The sequence below is a fragment of the Cucurbita maxima genome, unplaced genomic scaffold (assembly GCF_002738345.1).
Source record: "Cucurbita maxima cultivar Rimu unplaced genomic scaffold, Cmax_1.0 Cma_Scf00034, whole genome shotgun sequence".
Classification (NCBI taxonomy): domain Eukaryota; kingdom Viridiplantae; phylum Streptophyta; class Magnoliopsida; order Cucurbitales; family Cucurbitaceae; genus Cucurbita; species Cucurbita maxima.
Genome location: NW_019272050.1, coordinates 1,940,092 through 1,958,849, shown reverse-complemented (window position 1 = coordinate 1,958,849; position 18,758 = coordinate 1,940,092). Strand labels below are relative to the sequence as shown.

Sequence of the window (18,758 nt, the reverse complement as noted above, 5' to 3'; positions counted from 1 at the left end):
GGGGGGGGGGGGGGGGGGGGGGGGGGGGGGGGGGGGGGGGGGGGGGGGGGGGGGGGGGGGGGGGGGGGGGGGGGGGGGGGGGGGGGGGGGGGGGTTGTGTTGGAGAGAGATGGTGAATGGCGGGCTACGGAGATCTATTCCAAGCCCGTTACGCCATAATTCATTGAGGTTGATCTCAAAGTTACGTTCGACGTTTAAGATGATATGATTTGTCAATGCATGCAAATCACATTTGAATTGTGACCTGATTACTAATATATTCCAATTAACTACTGTTGCTTCATACAATAGGCAAAGTTGGAAAAATCTGGATTTTAGCGGTTACATATTCTTCCATGTTTTAGACATCTAATTTTTTTATTTGAAATCTTTTGGAACAGGTGGGTGATAAACTGTATATTTATCTGGAATATGTATCTGGTGGCTCAATTTATAAATTACTACAAGAGTACGGACAATTTGGGGAACTAGCAATTCGTAGCTATACTCAACAAATACTATCAGGACTTGCATATTTGCATGCTAAAACTACAGTGCACAGGTGATTTGAACATCTATGATGCTTGCAGTTTTTTTAACACATACATTAGTGTTGTTGCTGCTCCTATATTCTTATGTATCTTGTTTGTGGGTTCTTATATTGAACTTTTAACTTTTGCAGGGACATTAAAGGAGCAAACATACTTGTTGACCCTAATGGCCGTGTTAAATTGGCAGACTTTGGGATGGCGAAGCATGTAAGATAGCACTCAGTTTTTACCATTACTATACCTCAAGTGATATGCTTTGAATGCATTTCTAATATTGACATCTCCATCCATTAAATTTATAGAGCTGGTTGTTTCTTCTTTGAGTTTATCAATTATTAACTTTCCTGTGAATTTGAGATTGTACCTAACAAGTAATATTTTTAATTATTATTAAAATTTAATTATTGAAGTTAATTTTAATATGGCTAGTAAAAAAATATTAAATTATGTTTTCCTTTATTGAATCATATTATGTGCATGTGGAGCTTACATGATTGAAATCCATGGTTCTACTCTAGTTAATAATTAACAAATACACATTTCACTGTTCATATTTATCTGCTATATTTACATTACATGTATTAGAATTTACTTTAAGTTTTGCTATCATATATATTTTTGCGATATACTCAAATCCTTAAACTAGAAAAAAGAAGAAACAAAACCTTGCATCCTATAGGCATGTTAAGACAGTAGTAAATATATGATCATTATTCACTCAACTGGTTAACGCGTATTTTCCCTTCCTTCTCTCTTTCTTCCTCCCTTTCTTCTTTCATATCGGTTACAGATCACAGGCCAATCATGTCCACTGTCGTTTAAGGGCAGCCCTTACTGGATGGCACCTGAGGTCAGAATTAATTCTCTTTAAGCAAAAATAATAACTAAATTATCCATATTTCTGACCCATGGTTTTCCCAGGTCATAAAGAACTCAAATGGTTGCAACCTTGCCGTTGATATTTGGAGCCTTGGATGCACTGTTCTGGAGATGGCAACTACAAAGCCACCTTGGAGCCAGTATGAAGGGGTAAGGACGTCTTTAAATATCTAAGCTATAGAAGTGTCTTCAACTGTTGGAAATACACTTTGTTATCAAATCTCTCTTGGACTGATGAGAAAGCCCATTTAAATTGCAAATAATCATTTTGAAGGCTTTTGGTGTTACTTTATATTTTAATTGAAAGTAACCAAAATCTTTCTATTAGGATTATACTTTATACGCACGTCTTATTTGGCACGTCTTTCTTATTTGGCACATTATTGAATGTTTCCTTGAAGCTTACTCTCACATTTCTTACATGGTGCCTTGTTCTTTGTTCTGACGGGGGGACATTTTATATTCTTGCTTAAAAGGTTGCTGCGATGTTTAAGATTGGCAATAGCAAAGAACTCCCAGTAATTCCGGAGCACCTCTCAGATGATGGGAAGGATTTTGTGAGACTATGTCTGCAACGGAACCCGTATCATCGACCTACAGCTGCTCGACTTTTGGATCATCCTTTTGTCAAATATGCTGCACCTGTAGAGAGGCCTTTTTTGAGCTCTGAACCCTCTGATGCAACTCCTGGGGTTACAAACGGAGTGAAGACTTTGGTACACATTCTCACATTGTTTTTGATTCATCAATGTTCATTGTTACAAAAATTGTATGGATCTCTTGTGGTTGTTGGTTTTGTTACTGTCTGAACTGTTCAATCCTACTGCAGATTCTGTTATAACAGCTTCTCCTTAATTTGTATGGTGCAAAAGATTGAGCTATATGTTTTTGCTGTCTCACTGGATTCTGAATTTTTTTTTTTCATACATATTGATGTTTTAGTCAAATACTAAGCTAAGCTAGGCAACCAGCTGTGACAAATGCTGAGTTTTGATATTTAGATAGAACATTGGGGCATTTAGATTAGAATCTGGAAAGATTCTTGTGCCTCGGCTTAGTAAATTCTTTTTTGTTTCATTGGTTCAGAAAATTAGTTTTTTTCTTTCATTTTCTCACTCATCTTGGTTCTGAGTGTTGTCTATTGTTCACTTTCAGGGTATTGGCCAATCACGTATTACTTCTGTGGACTCGGATGGTAGACTCGCAGTTCATTCTTCAAGAGTCTCAAAACCTGTTCTTCATGCCAGGTTCTCTCTCTTCCCCCAATCCCAACCCCCAACAAAAAAAGAAAATAAAAGAAAATAAATAAAATAGTATTTTACTGATTGAGGCTAGATCTGATCCTGATTTTGTTTTCCATCCAGTGACATCAACATTCTCAGAAACATCTCATGTCCTGTTTCACCAATTGGAAGCCCTCTTTTGCGCTCACGATCACCTCAACATCCCAGTGGAAGAATGTCTCCTTCACCCATATCAAGTCCAAGAACTACTTCAGGCTCGTCGACACCTTTGACAGCATGTGGTGGTGCTATTCCTTACAACCACCTGAAACAAGCTATATACTTGCAAGAGGGATTAGGAAGCATGCCAAAGTCCTTAAATAATAGTCCATACAGCAGTGGTCTCTCGTTCCATGATTCAAATCCCGATATTTTTCGAGGGTTGCAGCCTGGTGCTCCCATCTTCTCTGAAATGATACCAGAAAATGATATCCTGGGCAAACAGGTTGGAGTCGGAAGACCTGCTTATGGTGAACTGTATGATGGACAGCAGGTCTTGGCTGATCGAGTGTCTCGACAGCTCCTGAGGGATCATGTTAAAACAAACCCTTCTCTTGATTTGAGTCCTAGCACTACCTTGTCTGGCCGCATGAATGGTATCTAACTCTGAATGCATCGACCTGCTAGAGCTCGTTGTCAGGAGTAGAAGCTTTCTTTGGATTGGAAAGATTAATGCCTAATCATCACCTGCCAAAAGACAACGTCATATAAGAACAGGGGGGAGGAAATATTTGACTAATGTTGATGTTCTTAAAGTGGAAGTAGCCGGCCACCGAACCAGTGGAGATGATTCTTTTGACATGTTGATTCTTGAAGGCTAAAAAGCTCAGCTGTGCAACTAAATTAACATCTGGCTGCTCGATTTGATCCAACGTAACCTGAGTTATCAGCTTGTACAGTGTTCAAGTATTCGATTTATCATCTGACCTACTAATCTGAGGTGCAAAATTTAAATTTTGTTCATGCGGGATGACTTCTGATGATTCAAATGTGAAACGGAGGTTACTTAGAAGTGGCAACCTATTGAGTTCGTGAACTAGGAAAGCACATACAGCAGGGAAAAATGTACATTTTTTGGATCATCATATAGAAAGACTAAAGGAACAAATGGTCTAATTACCATCTCCGAACTTTCTTCCTTTCAACCAGGAAAAGAAAAACAAGGGGAAGGAAAACTTGTGCTGTAGAGTTGTTGAAGGAATGAACTGGCTTTAGTGTCTATTATTATCTTATTGACAGAATGGCTTCTTATGCTGAACTGGGAGAGAACTTATGCTGTACAGCTCATGCAATTGAAGTTCCTTACAGTGGAAGTTCATGAATGGCTTTCATTTTACGTTAGTTTGGACCTGGTTAGGTTATTTTATCATCTCTTTTGTCATAAAAGAGATCCATTTCTTTCCCTGAAAAAGAGGTTTTCTGCCGGGATTGAGTGATCCTTTATAATGACAAATATGGGAAACAACCCTGTTCTTATCTACGTTCATAGATTGAAATGCTGACATCAATTTCAAGGGTAATGGGATGATGGATTAGCAGAAACGGGGCGGGGCCAAAATAGAGCTGCACCTTTTTTATAACTAATAACAAAAATATTACACGAAAATCTAGAAATTATACCAAAAAAAATAAGGAATTTTCCTCGTTAACAAATCTTCTGCAGCAGACTGACACAAAGGACAGAATCATAAAAGATTTCCCAGGAAAGGAAAAAAGAGGGGGAAAAAAAATTCAACTTCCAAGACAGAAGACCATTGGTAAAATTGGCTCTGCAAAGAATGTAAAAAAAACAACTCGTGGGTTAGATCCCATACTTTCAGGTCAGGTAGTAGTTCGAAGTTTGGGAATGTACTTTATCTTCGCACCCTTTTCAAATTTTGTCCTGAACTTGGACTTCCCGGCTTCATTGGCTGAGGACGACTTGGGAGGGTCGACATTAATTGACATCGCATGGCCAAGAACATTGCGTCTGTCAAAGTTGGACAATTGAAATGCAGAAGTTTCTGTGTCATTTTGAATTTCAGAGCATCGAGAAGACTCAGAATCGGAGGGTAGATTCAATTTGACGTGGTCGGCTGTCATAGCCTCCTTCCACCCTGCATGCACAGTTAGAAGTTTCACCTACCACACAAAATGAAGGATTAACTAGATTTGCGTTCAAATTTAACTTACTCTGTGCAAGGAAAGCTTTTGCAGCACGACTAGAGAACTCCAGGCCAACTGATTGCACAGTCTCTTCCTGGATCAAAGAGTTGTTGTTTCCGAAGTCCCCATTGTCACCATCCAAGGAAGAGGATCGTGGAGAATATGTATTCAGCAGCGCCTCATCTTCTAGCTTTTCAGTTATCCCTTCAGCTTCAGATTCTTCATTGTCACTTTGCTCTAGCATTGCATATTTGGTTCCATTACGACCAACTGGCCTCCAAAGCTTAACCATCACCCGATTTGTTGCAGTTTGAACAGAGTCTGGCTTAATGAACTTCTGAACATGATTATTAATCTTCTTAGGCGTTTGATGACCATCCTGGCAATCATCTGGAGCTCCAACTGGATTTTTACTCTCTTGGTTGCAATTTCCTAGTGCCACTGATATAGAACCAATCAAAACCTCATGGCTCTTAATTTCCTCCGCTTGGGCCGTTGTCTCTTCCAGAATCCTGGCTTGGTAACGGCCTCCATCTCTTTCTGGCTTGGTCTTCCGGCTCCATACTTTTTTCCCATTAGCAATGGGCGCAGCCCTTGAAAGCACATGGTTTCCATGCCTTCGCATATCTCCATTTTTGTGTCCCTGATAATTCTGATCTGCATGATAACCGTTAGAAAGTCCCCTTTGCGTCTTAGGCAATGCCTGCCACTGAGCAATTACATGCTTATGGCCATTCATTTGTATTTTCTGCCGTTCACCATTGTGATCAATAGGAAGATGTTCAGGGTAGCCACTGTGAGACCCAAAACAAGACTCAGAATCTTCGTCTTCATCAGTTAGAGATTGTTGAGATGTTTCAATAGATGATGGAATGTGATCAGCCAATATGCTCAGAGAGTCCCCTTCTGAGTGGCATTCAGTTTGAGGGCTAGATGATTCTTCAGGTAACACGTCTTCTATTGTTTCATTTACACTCGCTTCCATATCAGCCTTCTCTTCGCGTTTTTGCTCCTTTGACCTTTGTTCTTTCTGCCTTAGCTTCTTCTGTCTTTTTCTTTCCAACAGCTCCGCTTGTCTACAGAATCACATATACCTTAAGAGTTAGGAACAAGCGTTCTAAGACAAAGAACTCACAAGAAGCAAGCTTGTGAACAGTCAGTATTCTCAACAGGGTTATTTTTCTTCAAGGTTTCAGTGAAAACCTCCACAGGAAGGTATTAATACTAGTTAGCCAGCTAAGATAAGAACGTCAGTCTTCCTTACCAAGATTTTTTTTTTTCAAATAGCATAAGAACCAGTGATCATAAGAAGACTATTGATGCAAAACTATAGATTGGGCTAGAATTCACAGGAAGGTGCTATGCAAAAGGGAAAATTATTGATAATGGATATACCTCCTTTGAGCAGCTTCTTCCTCCTCTACCAGCAACTTCTGACACCTCAAAGCTTCAGCATCCTTGTCAGCAAGCCATGTTTTGACCTTAAAGAAAATGTTGTCACATGTTAGTTAATGAGCAAAAAACCATGCAATCGTGTCAATATGAATATATGATTAGATGATTAATATATTAATTTCCAGACCAACATGAAAATTTTAATTTTATGAATATATCTAAGCAATAATGATATTGACGAATAATCCTATAAATAAAAAGATACAAAAGTATTTAAATAATAATTAAGTTCTTTTTACTCCCAAAATAAGTTTACAATATTATTATTAAATATATACTCATATTAGAGACTAATTCATAATTATTATCATTATAATAATAATAATAATAATAATTATTATTTTGTGGTTTCATGATCACTCATACAAGAGATCAAAGATACTGACAATCCTTAAAATCAAATGAAGAACCCTCCGATTTATGAATGATTTCATATTGACAAATATTTTAATACATTGTAAACCAGAACAACGCAGGAACTATCAACCAGACAGAAAATAAGAAGTGTACCAAAAAATTGAAGGAAAATAACTTACCAATTTCTCTTCCAACAAGAAGCTCATGCAAGCAACTAAGTTTTTAGTTTCAAGACCGATCTTTACTGTCCCGCCATCAAATATATATTTTTGCATAGAGAAAGCAGTTCCACATAGGAATGTTTTTTCACTTGCATTGTCAAGAATTTCAAATAGCTCCTGCGAAGAGAGGGGAAACCTAGACGGTCTACCTTGTACAATGTCCTGAGAAGATTCAGGTATGCAATAAAAATAAATATTTGCACACAAAAATGCATTGATGAAGGATAGGACCCCAAATAAAGGCTGACGGAACCTGAACATACCAAAAGGGCAGAACCTGCCCTCAAATAAACATGTGGTAGGGCAGAAAATCTCGGTTTTCCAATAATGGCCGTCAGGTTCTTGATAACGGCTGACCCTTGCATTCCCTATATGTTTACACAGAGTAATCATTTAAGAGAACATAAAACAGACAATATCTAAAACCCGCAAGGATTTCCCTTGATGTTATGCTCCATTTTCATTTCTATCCAATGATTTAAAGACTACATAGAGAGGATACAGACATTTTATGCGAAACTTCAAGTAAAATCTAAAGAAACTGAGGAATGACTTACCTCAATTGAGACATTCTTAAATGATACAGCCTCCTTCGTCTCTTCCCAGGATAGCTGTAAAAAACATCAATAAAATTTTTTAATAAAGGAACTCGACTCTGCAGAATAACATCAATAAACAAGTTTTGAAATAAAGAATGAGACTATGTAGAACAACCAGCGTGGATAGTGGACAAAAGATTACCTTGTCCCAAAATGCTGCTAGTAAATCCCTAGTTTTGGCAGAATCCTACAAAGTGAAAAGAACAAGTACGTTCAAGCAAGGGAGAAATTAAGGGGGAAAAAGATAAAAGTAAATTTCATAAAATTAAAAAGAATTATAACATCTAATAGTAAAAAATAAACACCTTATCAGGCTTTTTCATCCTATGATACACTCGTATATGTCTTCTATAGTTGATAAACGAGAAAAATTCCAGGAGACACTTGTCACACTTCTGCATTTGAACCTTTAAAGGAGATAGCAAGGGCCAACCTGGGAGTTCTGTCAAAAAAGTACAACACATTTCAAATCTTTGAATCCTAACAGGTACACAATTAACTGCAGGATGGATCATATGATTTGAGTGAAACATAAAAATTTATTGAATAAAAATTGACCCTCTTCTAGGATGCTTTATTATTGTATAACGACCCTCTTGAATAGACAATAAAGAGCAGACGCACAGACGTGTGTACACACATAAGCTGAAAAGGCTTCACTAAAAAAAGAAGAAATTGGCACATATGCAAAAGAAATTCTTGCAGCTTTGACTTGAAATGTATCACAACATATCAGAGAGAGCCACTTAATTGCAATGCAATTTAATTGAACACTTGAATACCATGATGATCTAGAGCATGAAGTAGTTGAATCCACTGGACTGGGCTCTCACCAGCTCTTGAGAAAGAAAGAAAAGGCTCTTTGCCAATTGCCTGTCTAATAATAGTGTCTAGAGAATCATTTCCCTCCTCCGATTTCATCACATCTGGATAGTTAGAATTCTTGAGTTTTGCAACTGGCATCTACACAATTTTTAAACACAAAATTCAAGGGAAAAGAACTGCACAACATCAAAAAGAAAATACATTACATGCCAGAAAGTAGTACTCGGTTACCTTGACCAGACAACTAGACCAATTAGAGATTAAGCAAGGAAATAAAGTACCAAGATATTGACTGCAATAGAGTGCTGCATACAGATAAGAAAGAAAGCTGTACATCCCCTAAAAAGTATAAACAATGAAATGGAGAAGGGACAAGATCCTTTCTATATGATCAAATGACCAAGCCAAATTCAAAGTGTAGTACTCAGCTTAGAGAATTCGTTCATCTGAATTTCTTTATTATTGGGAAACAAAAACTATTTTCAACAACGTGCAAAAAATTACATCCTAGAAACAAGGTAACTATATCATAAGAAAAGGATAAATTTCAATAGTGTTTTTCACAAAATTCACAATAGCACTTCCGGGGTCACGAAGAAAGAAATCAAGAACAGCAGGAAACGAACGAGGAAAGATAGCATTTTCTAAAATGCCATTTCATTCAAATTAATACACAAATCTCACATAATTTCAACAGAACACAACACGGTTCGGCAAAGTTACGTTCACCATTAGAAGAACCATATATATATATATATATCAATACAAACAAAGTTTCATCCATCTCTCTACCAGAGCTCCACAGCAATAGAATTGGGATCAGCAATTAAACAATCAACAAACAAGAGCATAACAAAAATTGTCCACCAAGAAAACAACGAAACAACCATTTCAAGAACTCGGGCACATGATCTATAATCGACACATTAAGTTACATACAAAGGCAATACGCGAAAACAAATAAAAATCACGAAACTGATTGTGATCGGTTCACGTACCAGTAAGGACAAAGATCGATTGCGAGAAAAAAGAAGGCGGCAGATCGGATCGTAGAAGGGCCGATTTGGAAAGAGTTATAGAGCGTCAGGCCGGAGAAAAAGGGGCTGGAAAATTCGAGAAAGTGATCGGTGGCGAGGCGAGAAGCAGTTTTTTTGGGGAGAGTTTCTTTCTACAGAGTGAGAATAAACGAAGGTTTGTATGAGAAAATATAAAGGCATAAAAATGAAGCCCTGTTCGTGTTTCAGTCCGGCCAAAAAAAGAAAAAAAGAAAAAAAGAAAAAAAGAAAAAAAGAAAAAAAGAAAAAAAGAAAAAAAAAATTATAAATGTGCAAAAGGAATTATATGACGTGGAAATTACACGAGTGCACGCGCCGATAACGTGCGTACGTTACTAAAATTAGATCTTGGGTCGAGCAATCAACGAGCCATTCATGTCGGCCCATTTATTACTTAGGCCCAGTTGGTCCAAACAAATCTGCAGAAATGGGCCCAAGCGAGAACCCAGAGGGGCATTTCCGTAAATAGAGATAGCTGCCACGTGTTTTTAAATTTGGGCGTTTAGGACTTGTACTTAAGGCTAAAAGGGTTTAAATCTTTTAATAAACGACCTTATCTCCAATTCTGTTTGTATTAGTGTACAAAATCCATGGCTATGTTGCTCAGAAAGGACTGAAGCTGTGTTCATGGTCGTTCTCTTAGCCATGGCCTCCAAAGTTTCGGCCGCCAAATTCCCATTTTCTCCATCTTCCTCATCTTCTCTCGCTTCATCTTCCTTGCCCACCATATACTCCAGAATCCCTAAAATTCGTCTCTCCTTGTGTAATTTCCCATTGGGTCTCCGCCTTTTCTCTCCATGGAGCGGTTTAAAGCATCTGGGTATTTCAACCAGCGGAAAGTTCATCGGTATGAATGTTCTTTGTATTATTGATTCGATTTGTTCTCATATTTGTATGAATTAAGTGTTTATTGACTTTTTTCTTCATTTTTTTTTTTTTATGTTTTTTTGAAATGGATTTGTCGAAGAGAGGAGGAAGAGAATTCCGAAGGGGAAAGCAGTTTTTGCATCTTTGTTTGGGGTTGGAGCTCCTGAGGCATTGGTTATTGGGGTTGTGGCTCTCTTAGTTTTTGGTCCTAAGGGTCTTGCTGAGGTGAGTGGTTTGGATCATTTAGATGACAGAAAATTTGAAGATATTTGGCATCCTTAAATGTGTTTCACTTGTTTATATATTATAGCTTGTGATAAAATTATGTACACAAATTATGTTTCATCTTGGTTTAGGTATTCTGTTTGGTTTTGAAGTTGGTGTTGTTGCTGTTGCTCAAAGTTGAACCCTAAACATAAAACCTGACTTACCTTAATACTCCAGTCTTTATTGTCATGAGCCACTGCGACATGAACCACTGTGTGGTTAGTTAGTAGGTTTTATGGTTGTTGACGTCAAGGAAGTTAGCTTCCAATGTTATTGATAGGCCTCCAATTGTTAGTGTACATTCAAAAAAGCATGTGAGGGGGAAGGGGTTAATCCCATGTATTGGGAGGGCCCTCCTGACTGAACTTTTTTAGGAACTCTGGAGCGGTGGATGAGTGATGTTGTTTCTCGATGGACGAGGAGGTGCTTGAGAGTTCTCCAGAAGGGCTGTAACAACTCAAACTTACTGCTCGTAGATATTGTCCTTTTTGGGTTTTCCCTTCAAGGGCTTCCCCTCAACGTTTTAAAACACATTTGATAGGGAGAGGTTTCTACACCCTTAATAAAGAATATTTCGTTCCCTCTTCAACCAATGTGGGATCTCACAATCCACCCTCCTTGGGGGCCCAACGTCCTGCTAGTATACCGCCCAATGACTGGCTCTGATACCATTTATAACAGCCAAAGTCCACTGCTAGTAGATATCATTCTCTTTGGGTTTTTCCTTCAAGGGCTTCGCCTCAAGGTTTTAAAATGCATATGACAGGGAGATATTTCCATACCCTTGTAAGAAATGTTTCGTTCCCCTCTCCAACCGACATGAGATCTCATACTTGTATGGTGGAACATATGCTATACTTCAAAACAAACTGAAATGCTGCACCCATTACTAGCAATACTTGATATGATTTTAAACATCTTGGTTAGGGGACTGCAGTGTCTGTTCATTTCTTCCCCCGAGGGACTTCTCCAGGTGGAACTACATAATGAAAAAGTGATGGCATAGGCTGCCTCATAGGTGTCCCTTGTGCTCAACTTTTTTTTTAAAAACCTCAATATTAGTGGTTATCTGTGAGTATTGACCAAAATGAGAGAAGAACGCTGGGTTGTCTTTGGAGATCTCAAAAGACCCAGAGGGTCAATAAGTATCTTCTTTATGTTTCCACAAGTTTGTAAAAAAGTAAGAATGACTTAAAGTTTTGAGACTGAAACAATATGAAATTAGAAGATTAAATGTTAATGTTATTCAGTAGTTTGTTGTTATAAATCGAGATGGGCAATCGGGGAATGAATCATTCCTTCTAAGGATGTGAAAATCTCTCCCTAGTAGACGCGTTTGAAAACCCGTGAGACTGACAGCGAAACATAATGGGTCAAAGCAGACAATATCTGTTAGCGATGAGTTTGGGCTATTACAAATGATATCAGAGCCAGACACCGAGCTGTGTGCCAGCAAGGATGTTGGGCTTCCAAGGGGGGTAGATTGTGAGATCGCACATCGGTTGGAGTAGGGAACGAAACATTCCTTATAACGATGTGGAAACCTCTCCCTAGTAGATACGTTTTAAAAATCATGAAGTTGATGACGATATGTAACGGGTTAAAAGCGGACAATATCTGCTAGCGGTGGGCTCGGGTTGTTATAAATAGTATCAGAGCCAGACATCGAGTTGTGTGCCAGCGAGAACGTTGGGCTCCCAAGGGGAGTAGATTATAAGATCCCATGTCGATTGGAGTGGGGAACGAAGCATTCCTTATAAGGGTGTGGAAACCTCTCCCTAGTACGCATTTAAAAATCGTGAGGCTGATGGCGATACATAACGGACCAAAGCAGACAATGTCAATTTCGCCCACCCCAATGTCAACTTAGGGAGATTGAGCTTTCCACTTGGAGGCTGCTCCTTGTGGAAAGAATGTAGTTTGACTTAACTTATTTTTATGCAGGTTGCTCGGAATCTGGGGAAGACCTTACGTGCATTTCAACCCACCATAAGAGAGCTTCAGGTTACATTTTGGTTTTTTGAGATTTTCCAGCATAACTTTTTGGAGACCTTATGAACGTAGTTTATTGTTCTTCATTGATCTATGTAGGATGTTTCTAGAGAATTCAAGACCACGCTTGAGCGAGAAATTGGTCTCGATGAAATTTCGAGTTCGGTCAACAGCCCATACAATTCTAGCAGATCCAATACCTTCTCAAATCCACCTTCTGTTTCTAGAGCAGAAGATTCTGCTGCAGTAGCTGAACCCAGTGAGTGATTTGGTTATTTATCATCCATGTGCTTGTTTGTTAACAGTACTCGTATCATAACGAAAGGTTTCTAAGTTACATAGAAAGTCCTGCAGTTATGTTCAACAGGAAGTGTCATAGATTTGGAATAGCCCCTCTGTCGGGCATCGTGTTTACGAACTGATATCGATTATGATATGATAATGAAAGATTGTTTTCAAATGTAGAAATAGCTGATGAATCTCCATCAGCAAGCAAAGCATATAGCTCTGAAGAGTACCTAAAGCTTACAGAAGAGCAGCTGAAAGCTCAAGAACAGCTGAAAGTCCAAGCCAATCTTGCAGCAGAAAGCGAGAGTGGATCTCAAGAACAGCCTCAAGGTTGCTAAATTCAAATCACTTCATTTCCCTCCCTCTCTATCTCTCTGACATATACGAACTTGTAATAGGAACTGTCGAAGAACCGGCCACAATAGCGCCTGGACCTCAAAATCTTGGAACAAGTAAAGCTGATGAATCTGCTGCCTCTGCTCCAAGACCTCAAAGTCCCGGAACCGAGACATGAAGTTATTAGAATCAATTTTAGATTGACGAGAATTTGTAATTTCATCGATGTACTGGTTTGACGTAGAAAATCTATTAGAATGATTTTGTCAATGCCTTGAAACTTAATCAGTTTCTAGACATTGGATATAATGATTTTGTTGGATTAGTAATGAGAATTTCCTCATGATATCACACATATGTCATAGCTGCTGCTGCCATTCTTGAATTGCATTCAAAAGAGCATAATTTGGCACAAGATTACAGTGTTCAAGTTTAAGATTTGTCATGGGAGAAGTGTCATGCCCACTTTTGAACCATCCTTTTATTGCATCAGCTTCGTATGTGAATCCATCTGCAGCAATGAGTGGATCTTTCATCATTTCCTGTAAAAATCAATCAAAAGTTAGGCATATTTCCTTCCTTTTGCTCTTTTCGGTGCGACGCCAGGCATCGTTTGAATCGAATGAAGCATTACTTAGCACGAGTCTTACCTGAAAAATAGGACATGTGAAATGGGCAGGCACTCGAGAGTGTTGCTTCGAACCTGAAAACGTTGCCGAGGCAATGGATCTCATAGGTTCCAAAACACTACATAATTCCGAGACAAGGTCAGGCCGATCCGACTTTTCCTTCGCACAGCATCTCAAAGCAACAAGAGCCAATTGTTCTGCTAGATCACGAGGCCAATCTCCAGCTGATGAGTCCAAAACGGCACCAATCTTATCATTTTCTAAAGCACGTTTTACATCCTTTACAATTCCCGAAGCTGCTCTGCCAGTTAGCATTCGCAGGAAAGTAACACCAAGAGAGTAAACGTCTGATTCTGGAGTGAACCTTCCAATCTCAAGACATTCTCGTGGGATCAAGCGAGAGATGCCCAAGCCACCTAGTTTGGCAACAAAATTGGCATCAAGGAGGATTTTGCTTGGTTTTATATCTCCATGGACAATGCAAGGCTCGTTGTAATGGAGAAATATAAGAGCTGAGCAGATATCAGCAGCAACCCGAATCCGTATCTGCCATGGAAGCGGGCGATATCGATCTTTGCACGATAGGTGTTCTTCCAAGCTGCCATTTTTCAAATTCTCATAGACTATCAACCTAGATTCTGGACATGCACCAATAATTGTAACCAGGTTTGGATGCCTTACCCTACTCAAAACTTCAATCTGTTGCCCACCAATACAAAATCCAAAAAAGTACATTATCGAACGCTTCAAGTTTTTGAAAATTAAGCTTATAAATAAGATTTACCTCGTATTGGAACGTCGATTGTGAATGAGAACCGTACGAAGGCAACATTTTTAGAGCAACATCCACGTGGCGAAGGTGGCCTTTATAAACACTACCATGTCTTCCCTCACCAATCTTCCAGGAAGGGTCAAAGTTTCTGGTGGCCTCAATTATCTCCATGAAGGAGAATGTAGGCATTTCTACGCTGTGAAAGCATGTAGGTTCCATTTTAAGCATGTTCTTCAGCAGTCTAAGCTTGTTCTTTGCTTCTTCATGTTCTATCTGCAACTTATCTCGTTTTTCCTTGAAGCTTACCAAGAGGCCAACAGCATCAAACATTTTCTTCTCCAACTCCTTCACTTCACAACGGTACTCTGAAGCTTTTCTTTCAAGAAATAATTTCTGCTCTTCGACATCGTATAGTTCTTTCGAGAGCTTGTCACGCTTTTTGTTCATCTGTTCTGCTAGTTTTTTACCTGTCTCTAAAATTTCTTCCATCATCTTTCTTTTTTTTACCTCCTCCACACGTGAGCTTTCTAATGAATGAACCTGTAAGATGATATAAAAAGAAAATCCTTTATAAAAATCAGAGTGCAGATTTGGTTTTAGTTTTCAAAAGTTACGGTAACGGCCCATGCCTACTGCTAATAAATATTGTCCGCTTTGACCTGTTACGTATCGCCGTCAATCTCACGGTTTTTAAAACCCATCTATTAATGAGAGGTTTCTACACCCTTATAAAGGGTGCTTCATTCCCCTCTCCAACGTGGGATCTCAAAATCCACCCTCCTTGGAGGGCCTAGCGTCCTCGTTGGCACGCTGCCTGGTATCTAGCTCTAATACCATTTGTAACAGCCTAAACACACCGCTAGCAGATATTGTCCGTTTTAGCCCGTTATGCATTGCCGTCAACTTCATGATTTTAAAACGTGTCTGTTAAGGAGAGGTTTCCACATCCTTGTAAAGGTTGCTTAGTTCCCCTCTCCAACTAATGTGAGATCTCATAATCCACCTCCTTGGGGGGTCAGCGTCATTGCTGGCACACTGTCCGGTGTCTGACTCTGATACCATTTGTATCAACCCAAACACACCGCTAGCAGATATTGTCCGCTTTGACCCATTATGTATCACCATCAATCTCACGGTTTTTAAAATGTGTCTATTAAGGAAAGATTTCCACACCCTTATAAACGATGCTTCGTTCCCGCTCCAACTAATGTGGGATCTTACAGTTACATTGGTAGAAAGTAGGCATAAAACAAAGAAACTTATAGGTGAAAGTAGTGTTTATAAGCTTATTTTTGAATAACCAAATGATCATCAAACGGGGTCGAAACTTTCTAATCCACGTGCCCATGTAGGTTGAAACTACTAAATCTTGCATATGATACAAACACTACTTCTGTCAACACTCGTCCTCCTCCTTTCTTACGAAAGGCGGTCTCGAAAAGGTGGCACAAGAGGACCTGACAACCTCTTTCAGGTTGATCCTCCTCCAAGCCAAAGCCCCTTATTTTACCTTCCCCTGAGATTAACTACCCTACTATCAGTCAAGACCTATAAAAACTACTGTTTCTTTCAAAAAAAATTAATACTACTTCAGGCAACAATCAGAAAATAGCTTGAAATTAGCAACCATGGCGTCTTCCTTGAAATCATGATTGAAGGCCATTTTCAAACATGTAGTTGAAGGGATAGCTTTGCTCACCTCATTCCTTAACAATAGTCTTGTTCTTGAAGTACCAATGGCTTCATTATTGGAATGTTTTGGATCCACCAGACCTTGAGATCTATCAGATGCATACTCCTTTTGTTGAGCATCTACAAAGTCCTGAAACAATGTGATTATGCTATCTCCTTTATGGAAACCAATAGAGCACATGAAGAAATACTCAACAAACCAGTCTCAGATGGTTAGATTGGTCCAGTCCTATTTCCGAAGTTTGTCGCAGCGATGGATTGAATCTTCCTATTCTGCCCTCCCTGTTTTAACAGGAATCTTTTTGGGTAACGATAAACGAATAATGACCGCAATAATACATGCAGTCAATTGAAGAATGAGAGGACGAAACAAAAATAATATTTGTATAATCCAAGCCTACCGCTAGCAGATATTGTTCTCTTTGAGTTTTTCCTTCTGAGTTTCCCCTCAAGGTTTTAAAACACGTCTGTTAGAGGGAGGTTTCCATGCTCTTATTAAAGAATGCTTTGTTCCCCTCTTCAACTAATGTGGGATCTCACAATCCACCCCCTTGGGGTCCGGTGTCCTCTTTGGCACACCGCCCGGTGCCTAGCTCTGATACCATTTGTAACAGCCCAAGTCCATCGCTAGCAGATATTGTCTTCTCTAGGCTTTCCCTTAAGGTTTCAAAACGCGTCTGTTAGGGAGAGGTTTCCACACCCTTATAAAGAATGTTTTGTTCCCCTCTCCAACTAATGTGAGATCTCAGAATCCACTCCCTTGGGGGTATAGCATCCTCACTGGCACACAGCTCGGTGCTTGACTCTGATACCATTTGTAACGGTCCAAACCCACCACTAGCAGATATTGTCCTCTTTGGGGTTTCCCCTCAAGGTTTTAAAATGCGTATATTAGGGAGAGGTTTTTACACCCTTGTAAAGAATGCTTCGTTCTCCCGCATTGAAATCAAAACCAATTCAAATTCTAAAACATTAAAGTACCTTGAGAATATAAGGCGCCCTCTGCAGACAAGCCAAATGTGGCAGCATATGGGTGCTTGTTGGCATACATAGAAAGCTATCTTGGACGTCCTAACAATGTAATTAGGCAAGTAACTGTAAATTTACACTCCAAAGTCCCTGAAGTGTATTCTATGCAATGTAATAACAATAAATGATGCATACTTGAGATTGTATCTTTCTGCGTCTAAACCCATGACTAGCCATTTAATACTGTACTGAGCAATAATTTCAACAATCCCCTTCTCAACGCTGTTCGTCTCGGTCCATACTTTTCGCGCTTGTACCTACAAATTAAGTCAATTCATTGATTTGAGTAACACCCAATAAAACGCTTTTCATTGATCAGTATGGGGATTGAAATGGTACCCCCAGTTTGGCAAGAATGAAAACATATTGATTAAGAAGTTCTGAAGGCTTTTGCTTTTCAGGTTCCTCAAATGCCTTTGCTACATGTTCTTTTGGTGTATTGGAAGACGGCTCTTCATTTTCTGCATGTAAGGATAACATTTTATGAGACCATATGTAATATACATAAGCTAAGCTGCTATAAAATTCATCGTACTAAAGCTCGCGAATCGACCGTAGCAGTTTTCGATTACTCGAAACAAATAGAAAACAAAGCAGAACATGATCAAAGTGAAGTAACATAAATGAAATTGCAAAGAATCAGAACTCACTCTGAGCAACAACAAGATGGGCAGGCTGATGAACGTGAAGCACACAAAATTTCTTCCCAGCGAAGTTCTGCACAGCCCAAATCAGAGTCGTTTCGGAGTCGTGGACATCCGTTCCCACCGCAACAAATATAGTGTGTTCGACGTCGAATTGCAGCGGCTGTCCAATCTCGTCGGAAGCGGCCATGAGGAGGAAGCTATGAATTAGCAGCACCACCACTCAAGATGAGTGAAGAGAAGATTTCAACCCATAGGGAAGGCGGAGACAGAACCGATCGGGAAGTAGCTAGAGACGACTTTCCAAAGTCGCACCTAATCAACGGCTTGCTTCCCTTGGAATACCGACGCGACATAATAGATTCTTTTGTAGCTCAACAACATCCCACTTTAGTTTGACGTGGATTACTTAGGTTGGAGGATTTTTTGTCCACAGATAAATAAGATTTAATGTTTTTTTAGTAAATAAAAAATTATATATGTTTTAATAATTAATTTGATAAAAGAAAAGACTTGATGTCTAATCGCGGATTTGTATTCTTATACTCCCATTATCAGTCCTCAAATAATTGTTAAATAATTTGAAAGGATAATTTAAAAAAAAAAAAAAATCTGGTCTTTCTTATATTAAACATAAATATGGTCATATGGTCTGGTTTTGCCATTCCCGCCTTCATTCAAGACGTCCAACAAGTTCTCTCGGGTTTTAGAGGGTAAATGTGTGTACAACATACTTTTTATTTCAACATCAAATCTCTCTAACTGAGTTTCGCTATGAACTCCTCTTCTTTACTTTCCAGTCTAGCAGCTCCGTTCGTCTCCTTCAAGACGCAAGTTTGAAAAAGTTGGGACCTATTTCAAAGTTAAAGCATAAGGAAATCGGTCGAGAATCC

At 39.1% G+C, this 18,758-nt stretch overlaps 4 protein-coding genes across 10 annotated transcripts in view; 2 read left to right on the top strand and 2 right to left on the bottom strand.

Annotated features, from left to right (window-relative positions):
* Positions 1-4,061, top strand: part of LOC111467405 (mitogen-activated protein kinase kinase kinase YODA-like) — a 10,511-nt gene extending 6,450 nt beyond the window's left edge. For 4 of the 5 annotated variants that reach the window (XM_023112277.1, XM_023112276.1, XM_023112275.1 and 1 more), the window contains exons 8-14: positions 381-541; positions 662-737; positions 1,321-1,380; positions 1,452-1,559; positions 1,886-2,125; positions 2,565-2,656; positions 2,774-4,061. In XM_023112277.1, coding sequence (XP_022968045.1) covers positions 381-541; positions 662-737; positions 1,321-1,380; positions 1,452-1,559; positions 1,886-2,125; positions 2,565-2,656; positions 2,774-3,296 — 1,260 coding nt within the window. In that variant the 3' untranslated portion in view covers positions 3,297-4,061. The remainder of the gene's footprint in view (positions 1-380; positions 542-661; positions 738-1,320; positions 1,381-1,451; positions 1,560-1,885; positions 2,126-2,564; positions 2,657-2,773) is intronic. The other variant, XM_023112278.1, reaches the window with a different exon arrangement.
* A 180-nt stretch (positions 4,062-4,241) lies between these two features.
* LOC111467406 lies at positions 4,242-9,517 on the bottom strand. Of its 3 annotated transcripts, none has more exons than XM_023112280.1 (10): positions 9,293-9,517; positions 8,252-8,470; positions 7,775-7,911; positions 7,612-7,656; positions 7,428-7,481; positions 7,134-7,238; positions 6,829-7,032; positions 6,233-6,318; positions 4,865-5,913; positions 4,242-4,788 (listed from the first exon to the last, which is right to left on the bottom strand). In XM_023112280.1, exons 2-10 carry the CDS (start codon positions 8,430-8,432, stop codon positions 4,514-4,516), a joined length of 2,136 nt encoding a protein of 711 aa, XP_022968048.1. In that variant the 5' UTR covers positions 8,433-8,470; positions 9,293-9,517; the 3' UTR covers positions 4,242-4,513. The 3 variants fall into 3 exon arrangements, with proteins under 3 accessions (XP_022968048.1, XP_022968049.1, XP_022968047.1); XM_023112281.1 differs by having other exon boundaries at positions 8,303-8,432; XM_023112279.1 differs by having other exon boundaries at positions 8,252-8,432; positions 9,293-9,516.
* Positions 9,518-9,891: 374 nt separating this feature from the next.
* Positions 9,892-13,456, top strand: LOC111467601 (sec-independent protein translocase protein TATB, chloroplastic). The gene is made up of 6 exons (XM_023112567.1): positions 9,892-10,196; positions 10,317-10,441; positions 12,428-12,487; positions 12,575-12,734; positions 12,941-13,093; positions 13,162-13,456. Exons 1-6 carry the CDS (start codon positions 9,977-9,979, stop codon positions 13,275-13,277), a joined length of 834 nt encoding a protein of 277 aa, XP_022968335.1. The 5' UTR covers positions 9,892-9,976; the 3' UTR covers positions 13,278-13,456.
* LOC111467600 (U-box domain-containing protein 32-like) lies at positions 13,340-18,238 on the bottom strand. The gene is made up of 10 exons (XM_023112566.1): positions 18,117-18,238; positions 17,872-18,079; positions 17,561-17,682; positions 17,357-17,478; positions 17,174-17,263; positions 16,393-16,474; positions 16,200-16,322; positions 14,513-15,040; positions 13,750-14,427; positions 13,340-13,641 (listed from the first exon to the last, which is right to left on the bottom strand). Exons 1-10 carry the CDS (start codon positions 18,219-18,221, stop codon positions 13,459-13,461), a joined length of 2,241 nt encoding a protein of 746 aa, XP_022968334.1. The 5' UTR covers positions 18,222-18,238; the 3' UTR covers positions 13,340-13,458.
* Between the last annotated feature and the right edge of the window lie 520 nt (positions 18,239-18,758).

Coding starts and splice junctions, on each gene's coding strand:
- LOC111467406 (XM_023112280.1), bottom strand. CDS start 8,432: ATGCCAGTTGCAAAACTCAAGAATTCTAACTATCCAGATGTGATGAAA. Junction 7,657..7,774: donor GGATGAAAAAGCCTGATAAG/GTGTTTATTTTT, acceptor TTCACTTTGTAG/GATTCTGCCAAAACTAGGGA. Junction 7,033..7,133: donor GGGCAGGTTCTGCCCTTTTG/GTATGTTCAGGT, acceptor GAATCTTCTCAG/GACATTGTACAAGGTAGACC.
- LOC111467600 (XM_023112566.1), bottom strand. CDS start 18,221: ATGTCGCGTCGGTATTCCAAGGGAAGCAAGCCGTTGATTAGGTGCGAC. Junction 18,080..18,116: donor TGTCTCCGCCTTCCCTATGG/GTTGAAATCTTC, acceptor TGAGTGGTGGTG/CTGCTAATTCATAGCTTCCT. Junction 17,264..17,356: donor GCAGAAAGATACAATCTCAA/GTATGCATCATT, acceptor TTACATTGTTAG/GACGTCCAAGATAGCTTTCT.
- LOC111467601 (XM_023112567.1), top strand. CDS start 9,977: ATGGTCGTTCTCTTAGCCATGGCCTCCAAAGTTTCGGCCGCCAAATTC. Junction 12,488..12,574: donor CCACCATAAGAGAGCTTCAG/GTTACATTTTGG, acceptor TGATCTATGTAG/GATGTTTCTAGAGAATTCAA. Junction 13,094..13,161: donor ATCTCAAGAACAGCCTCAAG/GTTGCTAAATTC, acceptor AACTTGTAATAG/GAACTGTCGAAGAACCGGCC.